At 39.0% G+C, this 17407-nt stretch overlaps 1 protein-coding gene and 1 long non-coding RNA gene across 6 annotated transcripts in view; one reads left to right on the forward strand and one right to left on the reverse strand.

Annotated features, from left to right (window-relative positions):
* Positions 1-17407, forward strand: part of LOC107154652 — a 106434-nt gene that overhangs the window by 84310 nt on the left and 4717 nt on the right. The window contains exon 2 of the long non-coding RNA XR_001505100.2: positions 17135-17261. This is a non-coding gene — a long non-coding RNA (uncharacterized LOC107154652). The remainder of the gene's footprint in view (positions 1-17134; positions 17262-17407) is intronic.
* Positions 1-17407, reverse strand: part of Traf3ip2 (TRAF3 interacting protein 2) — a 39622-nt gene that overhangs the window by 10196 nt on the left and 12019 nt on the right. For 2 of the 5 annotated variants that reach the window (XM_015500299.2, XM_048789810.1), the window contains exons 2-5: positions 16136-16966; positions 7577-7769; positions 3783-3961; positions 1292-1380 (exon numbers count right to left, since the gene is read on the reverse strand). In XM_015500299.2, the coding sequence (XP_015355785.1) occupies positions 1292-1380; positions 3783-3961; positions 7577-7769; positions 16136-16958 (1284 nt within the window). In that variant the 5' untranslated portion in view covers positions 16959-16966. Of the gene's footprint in view, positions 1-451; positions 1262-1291; positions 1381-3782; positions 3962-7576; positions 7770-16135; positions 16967-17407 lie in introns of those variants that run through there. The other 3 variants (XM_048789863.1, XM_048789904.1, XM_048789963.1) reach the window with 3 other exon arrangements.

Genomic DNA, 17407 nt, shown 5'->3' on the forward strand with positions numbered 1-17407 from the left:
CTGTCCAGATCTGGGCTCTGTGATTCTACCACGAGATTTCCCTGGATGAGGGTCAAGATCAATTTAAATTTTGCCTAAATAGCCCTGATTGTTAAGGTCAAAAAAGTCTGGGCTTGTCTTAAGGGGCAATTAGTATGTATATATTTGGAAAAGATTAAAAATAAAATTTCTTCTTAAATATTGATCTTACATCTTATAATTTGATTTTATGTCACGGTGGCCACACCTCTTTTTTACTTTAGAAATGAGAAAGGGATGTGATGGTCTCTACATAGTCATGAAGTTGTATTGTATAAATTGTCAGCATTTTTTTAACTTTTAGACACTCCTGTTTAAAAAACATTTATAGAATATAGAAAACTTCCAATAAAAACTGTTAAGCAATGCTAAGTAATCTCTTTATGCTTTACTTTCTAAGTATTCTTCTGTATCCTCCAACATTCTTACTTACCACTAATTTTTCACCACTCTCTAGAATTCATTGCCACTGAATACCTAAAAGAGGCTTAGGGAGGAAAAGAAGTGATTTCAGGGTTTGAGAAAAGCCAGTTCTCCAAGTGGCATCCTGTGGCATTTTATTTATCCTAAGGAAAAACTTACATGGCTTTAAGCTGTGTTGTTTCAGGCGATGGTAGGGGGACAGAAGGAGTATAAGCTTGAGAGTCCTTAGGCCAAGATCACAGTGGACCTGCAGGTCTGGATTAGGTCTGCCTGCTCTAGACTTTGACTAGACCAGCCGAAAACCCAGCCGTAGACTCCCTGTCCCGGAGCTTCACTGCATGTCACTGTGTGAAGGGGCAGCTGTGTGCAGTGGGGGACCCAAGTAGCCAGGGTTCTACTTCAAACCTCATGGCCAGTGCAGAACAAAAGAACCTTGTTAAATAAGCAGGTTGCTGTGGTGAAGCCTGTGGCTTCCTGCATCACAGGAAGCATAACCAAAGTGGACATGATTGGTCAGAAGGGGCAAAGGTACAAAGTGCAGCAACAACCTGCCTTTCTTCCAACCCAGAGCCAGCTGCGTATATGGTGGGCATTATTAGCATGATTCTTGCTGTTTGGAGTACTCACGCTCACTCCAAAAACATAAAGGAAAAAAAAATGCTGGAGACTTTGCATAGTTTAAAATCTAGACATTAATTACCTAAATTCATAATCATTTAACTCAAAACCACAAAAATAAAAAAATATCACTTTAAACATTAATGTCTATTTATACTTTTGCTTCAAATGATTTTCCTTATCATTGTTCTCACTTCAGATATTCACTTTTCTCTTTGGTTAAAATACATACCGCAGTTTGGAAGCCATTTACCAACAAAAAATTCACAAATTTCACCACCTCCATGGCTGTATCCATAGAATAAGTGATAAAGACTTTCCCTAAGAGAAAAAAAAATTCACATTTATTAGAAACATGTCAAATTATATTTTATATAATATAGTGTAGTGTAGTATATTCTATACTACACTTGTAAATTGTACACAACATCTTCTGTACTTCTGGAATAATAAGGGAAACCTCCGAGTGAGGGTGGCCTAAGGGTTTAAACTTGCAGTGGTGTGGATTGTGTCTCAGGGCATGTTTCCCCAGGCACAGGGGCTAGAGCCTGTCCCAGGTAATACAGACTACTCAGGGTGACTGGAAATCAAAGGGACAGAGGAGAGCAATAGCAGGCTCAGATTAGCTTCCAAGGTCTTCTGAAAAACCACAGGAGGCATTACCAAAAAGTCCACCACACAGAACCCACAGGTCCTTAAGTTCAAGTATCTGCCTTGTTTCTTAGAGCTACTTGGCACTGTGCCTGAGGAAAATACTCTCACAGCAGGCCAAGAAGCTGTAGCTGCTAAGGGGCCACCCAGCAGAGTCCTCTTTTGATCTCATCATGCTCTCTGTTGCTCTGAACTCTTGCCTCACAAGAGCAAGTCGGGAGAGAGTGAGAAAGCAGTCCCTGACCCACTTCTTGCCCCTACCTTTTTGGAGAAAGGCCAGGAAACTGGAGTAGACGAATGCATGACTCTGAAATGTTAGTAAAACTGTAACAGCTTGAAGGAGAGACACTGCTCAGGGCAGTCAACATCAGACACTCCCTCTCTCATCCCTAGGCCCGATTAGAGCAGCAGACAGACAGTACTATTTGGACAAAATTGCCCCCACTAAGATGAGAACCAGTGTTTTCTCAGGCTAAAGTCTTGGGGAAATTATCTAGCTAGCATTTTAGTGTGAGAAATGAATAATCTCTGTTGATTTTTAGTCTGGAATGGATCAGTAGAATCTCAAGAATTCCCTGGGGCAGAGAGTAGAGAGGAAGGGGAGCTGAAGAGAATGTGAGTCTGCATGTGTTCCTCTGTGCTCAGGCTCCTGTTTTTTGAGACACCCCTCTCAAGTGGAAACGTGTATAATGATCATGTCAACTCATTTAAGAAGGCAGGCATATTGATGGCACTCAATTCATTTTTCTCAACACTTACTTCACTCAGTTCCTATGAAAGTAATTTTAGGACTCCTTTCATAAATTATAATAAGATGGATAAGATCTATAAACTGATATTGGGTCTAATACCCCATGCAGGGCAGCATCTGTATGCAAAATTAAAATATATACAATTTTAAGGTGTTCAGAAAGAAAGTTTTTAGTGAAGACAGCAGTGGATCCTTGTCATAGAAAACTTTCAGAGTTGTAAACGATGGGAAGAGCACAGAGCCCCTCAAAGGAATTAGCAAATCCACACAAAGAGCTTCATTTCAAGTTCGGTTCAGTTTTCCAGATTTGGAAAGAGCTTATGAGAATGAACTGAGCTTCTCTAGCAAGCACGATGGGTAATAATTTCACAAGTAGTGGTTGTTTTCTTAAGATTTCTGGAACTAACTATCCTGACTGACCTTATTCTGAGAACATTTTGGTGATATTTCAACATTTCTGGTTCTGGCAGCAAAACGTGGAAAAAGAATCATCACCTGACACTTAGTCAAATGTTTCTTTAAATAAAAGGCTTAGTTTGCATTTGGTTGTAAAGCAGAGTGGAGAATGTGAGACCGTTTTTTTTCCAAATGAGATTGCTCATTCCTACAGGAAATGACCTCGTTCTTGATGGCTGCTGCTAATTTATGGTAAGGCACTAGGTTTCTCTCCAATGCCACATGGACATCCAATCAATTTACCCAGGGACAAGTCCACTCAAGAGCATCATTTAGGAGAGGAAAAAAGTGTTGGAGTTATTTGTTGCTGAAGTATGTGTTGAAGAAAATTTAGTGGTAAGCACTTCGTGAGCATTACTAATAGTGTTGGAATCTATAAAAACATTCATGCAAAATTCCGGTTACTTTGTAAGCAAAAAAATGAATTTTATTTCACTGCATATATGAGAAATATCTGAGATCATGGATGAATGATCAAGAAATACTTTCAACTAATTTGTCATATTAATATTTGTAATAATAAAAAGTTGAAATATGTATTATGAGAATATATAGTATATGTGTGTGTATATATATATAAAATGAATATATATTTATATTTATATATATAAAATGAATCAACAAAAAATAAAGAAGTAAAAGAAGTACTTTTGGGGGCAGGGTTGTGGCTCAGTGGTAGAGCACTTGCCTAGTATGCATGAGGCACTGGATTTTATCCCCGGCACCACATAAAAATAAAAACAAATAAAATAAAGGTATTTTGTCCATCTACAACTAAAAAAAAAATTATATTAAAAAAAAGAAGAAATACTTTTGAAGTGTAAGGCCTGACAAGAAGGAGAAAACCACATTGCAAACAACTTACGCAATTCTTCTGGCAAGTTGCTTGTTTTCAGAGTTCCTCTCACTGGAGGGTTACTAGGGGGTCTAGGCACAGCAACTGGGGGTGGAGCCTGGGGTCCCTGTGGTCTCAGCTCTGCAAGATGTTCCAAGGACTCCTTAGGAGCTCCAGCTCCATTAGGTGGCTGGTGATACTGCTGGTCCCTGGAGAAGAATGTGTTTTCAGTAAATTCTCTCTCTCTCTCTCTCTCTCTCTTTTTTTTTTTTTTTTAACAAAAGCAAATCTTGGGACACAGAAAGCCTTTAATAACTGTAGGAAAATACCAATGAACTTTATTTCTCCTCTGCCTTCATTTCTTATCAGAGAACAGAAAGAAGAGCTTCATGGAGTTTCTGTCAATAAGCAATTCAGCTGGCTGCCATATGTAAGGACCTGTGCTAAGGGTCAAAAGAGAGAAGCAGGATTTGATTTCTGTATTCAAGGACTGTTTAATTAGAAAAATAAGTCTCAAGCAGGGGGGCAGACAAGGTCATCAACAAAACCAAGTAGTGTGATGGTGACATAGGTTGATGTTATAAGCATTCAGATTGAAAAGACATGACTTTTAGCTCATGATAGATAACATTTAATCATGTATCAAAAGGTAAAAAAAAAAAAGTCATGTAGGTTTTAAAGTATTTAAGTTATTAATATGTGAATGAAAATCTGATTCCGAAGAACCTTTAGAAAAATATCTACCACACTGTGTTATGGTATGCTGGCTTTTTGATTCTCCACCTTCCTGCATGTCAGAGTGGTCCTACTGTGTGGGATTGCTCTGTGATCATTTTCTGAAGCCCAGCCTAAAGCTTCCTCCTCTAACCTTCAACAATTCTGTAAGCACTCAATTCCCTATCCTTTCTACCTAAAATAGCTAGAATTGTTCTTATTTTCTGCAAATGAATCCTAACTGTTAGGGAGACTTAAAACTGTACATCTAACATTTTATTTCACTAAAAACTATTCTGCAAATGTGGCAATATGTTAAAATTTTTAATATCTGGATAGTGGAAACACAAATATTTGTTATTTGCTATCTATTTGAAATTATTTCATTGTGTATATGTGTGTGTGGTACTGGAGATTGAACCCATGGTGCTATACCATTGAGCTACATCAAACTTAAAATAGTCCTGCCTCAGCCTCCTGAATATTTGAGATTATAGTGTGTGCCACTGCACTGAGCTTACATTATAAATTTTTTAAAAATGTTTTGATTACAAATCTATGTGTTTATGCTTTCTATAGATTATTGCTTATTCTTTCATATTTTTATATAAGCATCATAAAACATTCTTAAAAGTCTAACATAACAAGATTTAAAATAAAATTATACAACATCTCAACTATATTTCTAAAATATGAATGTTTAAGAATGTTATTTTACTTTACATTTTTATTAATATAGAGAAAATAATTTCTATAAAATATACTTTCATCTAATGGAGATTCAGTTCCTCACTCTTTTGCATTAAATCTTTTTATACCAAAAATCACTTAGTTTTTATGAAAGATGATTGTTAGTTTGATAAAGAAGTATTAAGGCCTTGATAATATTAAAAAACTTCCATGTAAAAACAACATCATGGAGATTAATGATAGAATAAACTTTCTCTATTAAGATTATCTTCCAAGTTATCAGTAAGAGGAGAATTAGCTCCTTACCTGAACTCATTTTTCATTATTCTAAAATGATAAAATAAATCAAGGAGACCATAGCAGAGTTAAATTGATGTTATAAAACCAATTACTCTGTAGTACCATTGCAATTGTTCTGTAAATCTAAAGTTATTTTTTAAAAAAGTTTATTTAAAAAATTACAATTTCCTCCCCTATTCAATACCAAACTTATTTCATAAAGATGCTTAAATTTTGTTTGTTTTCTTATATGATTATCCTGCTATAAAAATCTCTTTTTTACTAGGCACAGTAGTGCATGCCTGTAATCCCAGCAGCTTAAGAGGCTGAGGTAGGAAGATCACAAGTTCAAGGCCAGACTCAGCAACTTAGCAAGATCCTGTGTCAAAATAAAAAATAGACATGGGCTGGGAGTGGTTAAGCACCCCTGGGTTCAATCCCTACTAACACACACAAATTGCATTTTACTTAATTCCATTATTTTTGTTTGAGAAAAAAGAGGTGTCTGTCTGGAAAGAAAATATAAGGGTTTATGAACTTTCTAGAAAAGGGGAAATCAGGCATATAGCTTATTTGCCAATGTTAATGAGTGAGCTATTTTCCTTTCAATAAAAATTTTGAGCTAATTACCAATTTCTGTAGTTCTGAAAAATCTACTTTAATAGGATCTCCATATCTCATTCAGTTCTATAAAAACAGAATATAGTTTTAGAGTGGCATGTGAAAGTTCTACTTGAACAAGAGCAAACATTTCATCTTTCTTTCCAATTTCATCATAAATTAGGAAGCTTCATTTATGAGTCTTATATAAATTAGATTCATAAATTAAGAAAAGAAAAATTTGAGAGTGAAAAGAGCAATAAGGAGAAAAATGACTGAAAGATGATATGATCTGGATATAGTTTGAGTATGTTCCCCAAGGGTTCCTGGGTTGGGAGGTTGGTTCTCAGTGTGATAGTGCTTAGGAGACATTGTGGAACCTTTGAGGGGGGGTTCTAGTGGGAAGTAATTAGGTCATTGAGGATGCTGCCCTTGAAAGGAATTGATATAGTTCTCATAGGAACCTGGATAATTCTTCTTTTTTTCTAATATTTTTAATTATAGATGGACGCAATACCTTTTTTGTATTATTTATTTTTATGTGGTGCTAAAGATTGAACCCAGTGCCTCACAGGTGCTAGATAAGCACTCCACTACCGAGCTACAACCCCAGCCCTGACCCTGGTTAATTCTTAAAAGAGAGTTGTTATAAAGAGCAAACCTAAAAAGTTGGGAGTAGTGGCACCACATATCTGTAATTCCAGCTGCTTGGGAGGCTGAGGCAGAAGATCACAAGTTCAAGAGTTCAATGCTACCCTGGAGAACATAGCAAGACTCCTGTATTTAAAAAAAAAAAATAAAAGCAATACTTCTGCCATCATGTCAGTCTGCTATGATGTAAGGCGGTGAAGAGGGTCCTCAATGGAGACTAAATAGATATAGCCACAGATCTTAGACATTCAGCCTTCAAAACTATGAGCTAAATAAATATCTTTTCTTTTTAAAGTATCTTGCTTTAGATATTTTGTTAAACCAATGGAAAAAAGAGTTAGACAACTGAAGTCATAAAAAATCAGAATTCCTTTTCTGGAAGAAGCCTAGGAGAGGGCCAATAATGGTACTCAACGTGTATGAACGTTTTCATTACAAAAGATAATGACAGGTTATTTAAAATTTCTATTTGGAATTAATTGAATTTTAAAATTTAAAGGAATAAGATTAAACAGGAACATAAACAAGGAATATAAAAATAATTTTATAGAAGTAGAAGTTGATATTAAAAACAAAAACTATTTTGCAACTAAAAGTTCAGGTGATCTGAAAGTAAATGAAGAAGGTGTAACTCAGAGAATATCTTAAGAGCTTTCCCTTGAAAGGCATTTTGACTAGTCATTAGTGGCTTTTCTATAACTGGTAAAGAGATACTTGTCAACTAGTTTCCACTTCCTTCTGACCTGAAAAGTTTACAGTGGGTGGTTCCACTGTGTGACTGTCACTAACCTGGGCAGTAAACCTACAGAGAATTTTGAAACATCTTTGTTGCACTGTCATGATGCTTTCTCATGTTAGAAATATGTGAAGGTTAGCCCTGCCATACTTACTGACACCTTGGAAGTCCTGGAAAGGAGTAGTCTCTTTGTATAGGCCTCTCTTCTTGGTGCCAGGGACTGGGATAATTAGGGATGACCTTCTGCACAGGTGGCAGGCCTCTCACAGTTGTCCCAGGTAGGAGCTGCCCAGGCAGAGCTGGCTGGATCACTTGTTGGTAGGCTGCTCGAGGGTAGTTGTGGCCATCTGTAGGTGAAGACAACAAGGAGAACAGGGATGATGGACTTCAACTCCTTTGTAAAACAGGAGAGGTAAGTTCAGTGAAAATGTTTGTCTCCATACCAACAGAGGGGTCTGGGTATAAGCTACCATCTCCATGATATTTTTCTTATTTCTGTACCACTACTTAATAGTTCTCTCAAAATTGATTCACTTTTTTTTTTCCCTAAATAAAAAAATTTATGCAATCACAAGTTTGGTCTTCTAATTAGAAAGCTCAAAGAACTTTTAAAAAACTCTATATGGACTCCTGTTTTAATAAGATACTTAAGATAAAACAACCATGAAGACCTTCTCTCACACCATCATTCCTACCATAATTTCCCAAGGGTCCAGAACCCAAGACTAGGAGAAATTGTCCTAATGATAGATACAGAATTGCTATTCTCTCCTCTCCACCCCTTTGCATACACACACACTCCACTTCATCTTTTGAAGAGTAAATGAATGAAAACTTGACTCATCCCTCTGGGAAATTTAGCCAACCAGTCAACAACATCTTCCAGCTTCCATGGTCTCTCTTGCCTATGTGCACTTAGGGCCAGGGCAATTTGATGAGGACAGGGATTGGAGTAAAGCCAGGGCTGACAGGGACTTATGTGAATGTGTAACCTGAAGGAAGTTGGCTCTAGCCAGACCCAGAAGTAGCAGGGTCCCCAGGGAAGAAGGGCAATTCAACTGATCAGATAAGAGAACTGAAGAGAGATATAGAGATAAATATAGGAAACCAGTCTGGGAACCCAGACAGGGTGAGTGAGGTGGCCTGTGAGGGAACCGCTCAGGCCCAGAGAGGCTAAAGCTTGGGGAAATCTGAGAGGTTCAAGGAAACTGGAGAGAACTAACTGGATGGCCCTTTAGGATGAACCATGAGCATCTTCTGGTGGCCCAAGCACTGCCACCTCTGCCCAGGTTAGAAGTAGGATGATCCAGTGAGCATAACTACTTGGGACAAGAAGGATCTTTAAAAAAAAAAAAAAAAAAAACATGTATTTTTTGGTTTTAATTCTTTTTCTGATTTTAAATAATTTCTGATTATAAGTAACATTCATGTTTGTCTGCCATGTAAGTAGGCTATATGCAGGGACGCATGGTGTAATAAAACTGTCAAGAAAGTATCTTGTAAGTGTCAAGCAAGAAAGCATCAGGTAAGGTAGATTGGAACCAGAATTGAGAGGTGAGAATGAGGCTAAGAATTTAATTTCTAGTTTTGTAGGCAGTCAAGTAGCCATGATGTTTTCAAGGAAATAAACAAGGAAGTGATGAACACGAGTTCAGAACAGAAGACAATGTACATGTCATTAGTGTGGTTGCCTCCAGGTCCTCCTCTGGACTCAGCAGACTTGGTTGGGTGACCCTGGTAATGTGCCCAAGCCAGTCTCATGCCTGGTCAAATTCCCTGGAGTCAATCTATTGTCTGTTTTAACTCTGACATCAGCAGGGTCCTTTCTGTCATGATTCCTCTGGCAAAAGTGAGCATGCCCCCCAACCTGTGTCATCTCCTGACTCCAGCCAGTGGCCCTTGCCCTGCTTTGACTTAGGCATGGTCATGACAAGTGGCAGGGTTCAAGGAAGGGACAAAGGAGAAAGGGATCTGATAGGGCCTACCCAGCATCCAGATGATGAAGGAGACCAGGAATCAGGGGGCAGCTCCATGAGTGGCAAGTGAGATCTCTGTGGTCCAGGACAAGATATTTCACAGAGGCTTTCCTTTTACTGCCTTTTTATTTTTATTTTGAGACAGGGTCTCACTAAGTTGCTAAAACTGGCCTTGAACTTGCAATCTTCCTGCCTCAGCTTCCTGAGTCTGGGATTACATGTGTGAGCCATAGCACCTGGCTGCTTTTACAGCCTGCTTAGGGCAGACCGGATACATTCCAGGGAGTCTAGATTGCCAGTTAGAGTTTCAGGGCAACAGGGTAGGTCACTACTGCTGCTCCAGCTAGAAAAGAATAAAAAGTGCCACTGCCATCAGGTCACCAGACAGGGGCCAAACCTGCTTTTAGATCAGCTTTGCATAATTGGGCCATTTAGAAATCCAACTATTGATACAACCTTCTAGACAGTATTGCGATTCAGATCCACCCTGCATGATCAGATCTGTGCCCTTCTTGATCTTATCTCTCCTATGCTCTCACTGGCTTACCAGCCCCATCTTTTTCTTGAACATCTCAAGCTGGTCTCCACCTCTGGAACCTGAGTTGCCATCTTCTCTTCCAGAATGTTTTTGCCCTAGATCTTCACAGATGAACTTCTGTCATTCGGGGCTCCTCCAGACATCACCTGTTCAAAGAGGCCTGCCCCTTCATCCAGTTATCTTTTCCCAACCCCAATTTATTTTCCTCATCACTCTTCTGGGTCTATGTGAGCCTGACTTACTTGTCAGCTACTTGCCTGCCTTCCTCACTAGAATGCAAACTCTATGAAAACAGGGACCTTGTCTGTTTGCCACCATGTCACCACACACAGTACTGCTTCATGGGCAATGCTTAATGTGCATATGAAGCCTGAAAAGTCCCAAAGCTGACTTACCCACAGGAAGAGAAGCCATTTTGGACTCTACTGTCTGCTTTCTAAGTCTTGTGTTTCCTAAACCATCTACTTCTACTTCTTGTCTGGTGGGTTTTTTTGTTTGTTTGTTTTTCTTTTTTTTTTTTTTTTAAGTCTGTCTCCAAAAGTAGAAAGAAGAAAGACAAGGTCAAAGAGGAGAAACTGTTAGTAGCCTTGAAAGCTTTTCCAAGGGAGGGGCTGAAAGGAACTCATCTGAAGTTTTTAATATTGGAGCCATTTTTGCTTCCCATATCCATTAATGAGTGGCTAATAACATTTTATTTGCTTTAAAAGAACTACCAAGCTCTAATCATAGGGTTTGTTTCTTTTCCAGAAAGCGGATGTTAGTGCTGTTAATCAAAAGCCTTTGAATCAAGGTCATATGATTTCTAACAGATTATTTCCCTCACAACATGTTTTTGTCTCATAGCAACAAATCGTATCATTAAAATCACTAAGGCATGTGGGCTAAGTGTTTGATTAGCTGTAACTTTCATTTCTGAAATGGCCACCTGTGGTAAAAAGTTATATGAGCAGATGAAAATGATCCACCTCATTGATTTTAAAAGTTGGGGTACTGACAGTATAATCCTCTGTGCTGTCCTTTTATTGTTTAAAACAAAGAAATATTTAATATTAGAGGGTCAACCAAATATAAGCTTCCTTTTTGTTTCCCCCCCTCCCCCTGTAAATTTGGCTGGTTGTATGGAAAAGTTGCTAAATAAAAAGTGTGTTTTGTCAGGTAAATGAATATCTTTTCATTGCTGAAGTTTTAATCATTCTGTTCTGTTATTATGACCATACCTTATAGTTTAGTTGGCTACTATATACAACAATGGCTAACATTTATGATCCCTTGCCACATGTCAAATACTGTTCTAGGAAGAATGTTCAGAATAGAATCTGAATTCAACATGGCCCTTGCATCCTTCATCCTCTGTCACATTATTCTCTCCCTGCTCCTCCTCCTCCAGCTCTGCTGCTTTGCTTTTGGTACTTTAACATAGAGCTCCTTGCTTCCTCATCTTTCTCAGCCTTTAGGTTTCAGCTCATCTGTCTCTTCAAAGAGACATTCTCTGGTCAGCCTATCAACATCTGTTCCAACACCTGGTTATTTCATTGATAGTATACATTATCTGTCTTTTTTTTTTTTTTTTTTTTTGGTGCTGATATCTACTTCTTTTGTCTCCCCAGTATATTGTGAACTCCACAAAGATAAAGACCATGTGTGTTGTATTCACCACTATATATGCAGTGCCTACTAGATGACCTGGCAAATATTTGTTGAATAAATTGATAAATGAATGGACAGGTTCTGTTTCTAGGTTCCATTTTCCTCCCTCCTTTTCTTCCCTCCAAAACAATTAAAGATGGCTTTTGCAAGGCTTGACATCACAAAGACTACTCTTGATTAGGGGGTCACTCCTTTCCCCAGAAAGCAAAGAACAGATTTATTTTTGTTCATTCAACAAATATTTATAGAATTTCTATGGCTGGGCACTTGGTGAACTGAGATAAATAGGATACAGTTCCTTTGAGTAACTCAAAATAAATGGAGAGAGGAAAAGAGAAAAATCTGTCTCTGTGTGGGTGTCTGTTTTTAAACACAAACCCACACTAGTTCATGTGTGAGAATGGGAGGCACACAAGTCGGCAACCACCTTCTTAAGAATCACTGCTCAAAAATAGTTTCTTACAGACTTATCCCCAGTGCCTAAAATTCCATCAGGAGAGTTTACTATAGGAGATGGAAGGTGGGTGATGTGATAGACAAATGATTTGTCAGCATGGTAACTCCTCAGTTCTGAGGCAGTGTTGATCACACAACAGAAATGAAAATCTTGCACAATCCTAAGTGGGTGCCCAGTACTGTACGTTATTTGTCAGTCCTGTGATCCTCTTGGCCTGTGTTCACATGGTCTTCATGTTACTAGGCTTTTAGCACTTGGAATTTGTAAACCAAATCCTAAACGAGGTTTTCCATTTATCAGTGAAAACATTCAACATTTTTCTTCCTTATTAAGAATGGTATTAAGAGAGTCTGTGAGAGAGAAAATAAAATCTGATTTTCAAGTTGTCAAAAAAACATCATAATAAAATGCAATCGGTTTAGCCAGGAAACAAAATAGCCAACATAAACTGTTAACAGGAACTCCCACAGCTGTAACCAGCTGTGGTTCCTACAAGGCAACTCCTTTCTTTATCATTTCTTCCATCTGGTTTAATTTTTCCTTTTTTAAATTGTGTGTGTAAATGATCACTTTTTAGGGTTCATGAGAACAATTGTAGGCATGTACCCACAAGCTTTATTTTATTCTGTCTCCTTGGTAGAGAAAGCAAGAATCTTATAATAAAATAAGGCCTTGCTACACTTAATTCTTTCTTTCTCTCCAATATATCTGCATCATGGGTTTTATTTGATTGTGCAGTCATGAACTCCACTCTGCTGACCTTCAATAGAAGGATTCTGAAGCAGTAGAGGCTGACTTCTCCTGGGGGTGCAATGAGGAGAAAACAAGCTATTCTGTTTCTCTTTCATCTGCTTTGAAAACTTTTTTTTTAAACATGAAAGGGATGACCAGTAACCATTTTTGCTTTAACTTGCAAAAAGCTAAGCTACGCCATTTGCATGGTGATCATTATTTATTTATATATTCATTAACAGGCAAGGAAGTAATGCTCTTCTAAAGCCAAGTGGAACCACGTAGCCATGGTTTCCAACTGCATAAGCATCCCTCAGGTGAACGGCTCTTTTGAAGTGGTTTTGTTGGCAATTAAGTGCAGTTATAGCCCTGACACGAAACTAAGCATTTGTACACCTGCTCTGAATGCTTAAAATCTGTGCTAGTGAGAGGGATCTGGAAGTAAGGCATACTCTGCAGGGCTGGGCTACAGGATCCATTAAAAAATAACAATAATAACTAAGAGCTGCTAGTATTGAGGACTTACTAGCAGCCAGCCACATTCCTGGTGCCTTTAATACATTATCTCATTTAATCCCCTCAGTAGCCTTCCTGGGAGTCATTGCTGCTCCAATCCTCATTAGTATTCTGGGGCTGCAGTGCCCTACAGGAAAATCACAAGCACTGTGCAACCCTGACCTCTTCCCTGTGATTAGGTGCCCTTGGGAGCCAGGGCCACAGTACCTGCGGGATGAACTAAGGCAAGCTCGTCTTTGTGCATTCTTAGTTCTGCTTACTTTTCCCTCCCTCCCTTCCTTCCTTCTTTTTTTTTTTTTTTTTCCTTGCTTTTGTTGTTGTTGTTGTTTGTTTTGGTTTGGTTCTAGGGATTGAACCCAGGAGTGCTCTACCTCAGAGCTATATCCCCAGCCCTTTTTATTTTGAGAGAGGATCTCTCTAAACTGCAGAGTTGACTTTGAATTTGTAATCCCCCTGCCTTAGATTCCCAAATCACTGGAATTATGGGTGTGTGCTACTGTGTGCAATTTATTCTCCAATTATAGAAGTAATATTTGCTATAAAAAATTTTAACAAAGCATAATAGTTAGAAGGAAAATATTCTTGTCTCATCTTAATTCTCTGCACCCGCCTCCCAACCCTTGTCACTTGTAACAGTTGGTACAATCCTTCTGGAGTTTTAAAATGTATGAATAAACACATATAACTTTAAAAAATGAACATATATGGGATCAGTATTGCATCTTGTTTTTTGACTTTATCTTTCAGAATGTGGACAGTATTTTATTCTATGCAATAGGGACCTTTTAGACCATTGTATAAATAAACCATAAATTGTAAATGTTCTTTGACTTATGATGGGGCTGTGCCCCAATAAACCTACAGTAAGATGGAAACAGCAAATCAAAAATGCATTTACTGCACCTAGCCTATGGAATATCATACCTTAGCAACACAGTACACTGTAGAACAGGGGTTGTTTACTTGTTGAGCATGTGACTGTCTGAGAGCTGTGCCTCACAAATGTCTATTGATTTCACACTGTTATAAAGTCAACAAATATTAAGTCAGGGACCATCTGTACTCATCCAGCCCCTTGTTGATAGACAGTATAGTACTTTAATGCAACACTGTTATGTAATAAACTTCCTTGTTCATATTCTTTTATATACTTGTTCAAAGTTTCTACAGCATAGAGTATGACAGATGAGACTTCTGGCCAAAGGAGCACATGTAAAATTCTGATAGTAAAATTGCCCCCCATGAGATCGCATCAACTTACACGCCTATCAAAAGTGTATCAGAGTATTCAGAACCCCACTAATACTAGGGGTTGTCTGAGGTTTTTATTTTTGCACCTCTGAACAAGGAAAATGTATCTTTTAATTTTTTTGCATTTCTTAAATGTTAAGCTTGGTTTCTTATGCATATTGGCTGTTTATACCTCTTCTGTGAATTATTCCCATCTCCTGTCCAAGTTCTCTCCTGTCTGCCTTTCATCATCCCTCTGCACTCCCAAGATCCTAAACATCCCCCTTCCAAGTCAACAGAAGGAAATAAAACAGAGGGGAAGGTGAACAGATGAAAGAAAGCAGGTCCTGAGGTATAAAAGGTGAAGCATTCCCAGTTGGGTGTATTTGTCTTTTAAAGGAGCCTGCCAGAGGGGACAATGTTTACTTCCAAAGACTGGATTGCTAATGGCACCATTTCAGGCTTCAATGGGAAAAACACTTTCCAGTGCGAAGATCTTCTTGAGATCCTCATTATTACATTGAGTCAGATGTTTGCTTTGTCTGTGACACTGAGACTTTCTACTGTTAGTAGATAAAGCTCAGGCCTTAATATCACAAAGCCTTTGACTAAGTATTCATGCTTCTGCACATTTACCCAAGAAATTGATCAGACATGCAGATAAAATCTTGTGTGCATAATGTTTGCTGTAGCACCACTTGCTGAATCATAAAACTGGAATCTAGTTGAAATGTCCAAAAATAGAGAATGGGTTAATAACAATTTGGTAGATCTATCTGGTGAAATACAGTGCAGCATTTTTAAATGATACTGGAAGAAGTACTACTCAGTGTCATTTTATGCAAAGGAAAAAAAACACTAGAAGTAAATAATGTCAGAACCTTAACAAGGAATTATATTTGAGTAATGGAAATCCAAGTCTTTTTTCTTTTTTGAGCTTTTGGACATATTTCAGTTGGGAGGAGGTGACAAATATTATAGCTATGACCAGAAAAATTATCTTTAAATGTAGATAGCAGAATATTAAAAAGTACCTCATGGTATTATGCTCATAAAGTATTCCTTTTTTAACCTGGAAATCACTGGGAAATAAACATAGGCCTGGACTTGCCAAAGTTCAGTTCTCAGTGAGTCATACTTAAGGGAATCTACCACCACACCCATGCTGTGACTGGGCAATCAGAGCAGCCAGTGGCATCCATGCCCCTCCCACACCCTTTCTCTGCCACATCTAAGGGAAGAAGAATGAAGAGGAAGAAGAACCCAAAAGCCCAAGAATATGAACAACAGAGAAGTTTTCTAGAAATCATTTGGGTCAGCTCTCTACCTTTAAGCAGGATTCAGGTAAACTATCAAAAGTGTATCAGAGTATACAGAGTATAACCCAGACAGAGGCAGCTACTTTGTCCTTAAAATTTCCTGAGAAGGTTCCATGTGAGATAGGTTTGGGCTAAGAAAAAGCATCCTCTCAAGGCCCTTGCAAATCTAACCACACATGGAAGGCCTCTCTACATTTGGACAAGTCTGTGCTGGTCTAGTGACATGAGGTATTGATGTAGGACCTTGTTTCTTCTGTCACCCAGCCCAGAATGTCCACAGGCAGTGAGGATCACTTACATGGTACCCGGGGATGGCACGTTCCGGGACAATGGCAATAGTTCCATGGAGCATGTGGGGAAGGATTGGGAGGCAACATCTGGGCACATGCTGGATACCTCTGTTCAAACTGAGGGAACTCTCGAGACCTGAGAGGTCCGGGGAGGTCCTGAAAGCAACACACGGAGGTGAGGGGGAGGGGCCTTTCCAGCTGTCTGATGCCCAGGACATCCTGGGGTTGGGAATCGTACCCCGTGTCTATCGTCAGCACATCTGGGGCTGCTCGGTTCCTGTGGGGCTGTGGTGGAGGCATCGTGTCTTGGCTACTGCCCGAGGAGTCTGCTGAGGCATTGGATAAACTTTGGTCTGATTTGTCTGAGTCATGGCCAGTGTCAGGAGAAGCTGCTGAAAGCTGAGATTCCAGCCATCGATGACGTTTTTCCATAAATGAAAACTGATGCTGTAGTGGGAGGGCTCCGACCACAGACTCAGGCTCAGGCTCACTGGCTGCAGAGGAGCCTGAGGAAAAATCTTTGCCTGGGTCTGGATGCCTCCTGAAGAAACTGTCTTCAGTCTCCTCCAGGACATTAGAGCGTAGGCAGCTGATCTGCTGGGACATAGGCTGATATTGATTTGCAAGTTTCAGGGGAGGGTGAACCTGAGGAATGTCTCCTGGGGAATAGAGAGGATCTTTAGGTGCAGACAAGCTGTTGGGCGCCATGTTTCCTATATTTGGAACAGGTGGTTCTGATTCCTCTTCCAGGGAATATTCTGGGATTGGTTTCAGCAACTGACTTGGGTATGGTTCTGATTCATCAACCTCCACAGGAATGCTTCGGTTCATTCTAGTTTCTGGAACAAGAGAAAACATGCGATAGCCTTAGCAGACAGTTCAATTCTTGGAGTCCCCACTTTATGACCTGAAGGGACCTCCTTTAGGATGTGGTTTAAATTAACAGTAGTGTGACACCACTGTGCTTGCAGGGCCCCATCACATAAAGTTGTTTACTTATCCTCCAGGCAAAGCCGCTAATGCTTACGAAGATATTTTATCTGGAAGGCAATTCAAAGAAAGTGACTAGAAGTCATCCTGTGGTAAAAGTCACTCACCAGCAAGGAGAAAACATGGATGAAAATCAACTGCCAGGTATTGAGAAAAGAAATTATCATAATGTGGGGCTGCTTCGTGTGTGTTTGGAATACACGATGAAATGCATTTCAGTAACTGATGTGGAATGATTTCCAAGATATAGTCTAAGATGTCAAAAAAAAGAAAGAAAAAAAACAAGGTAC

The sequence above is a fragment of the Marmota marmota genome, unplaced genomic scaffold (genome assembly GCF_001458135.2).
Source record: "Marmota marmota marmota unplaced genomic scaffold, marMar, whole genome shotgun sequence".
NCBI classification, from domain to species: Eukaryota; Metazoa; Chordata; class Mammalia; order Rodentia; family Sciuridae; genus Marmota; species Marmota marmota.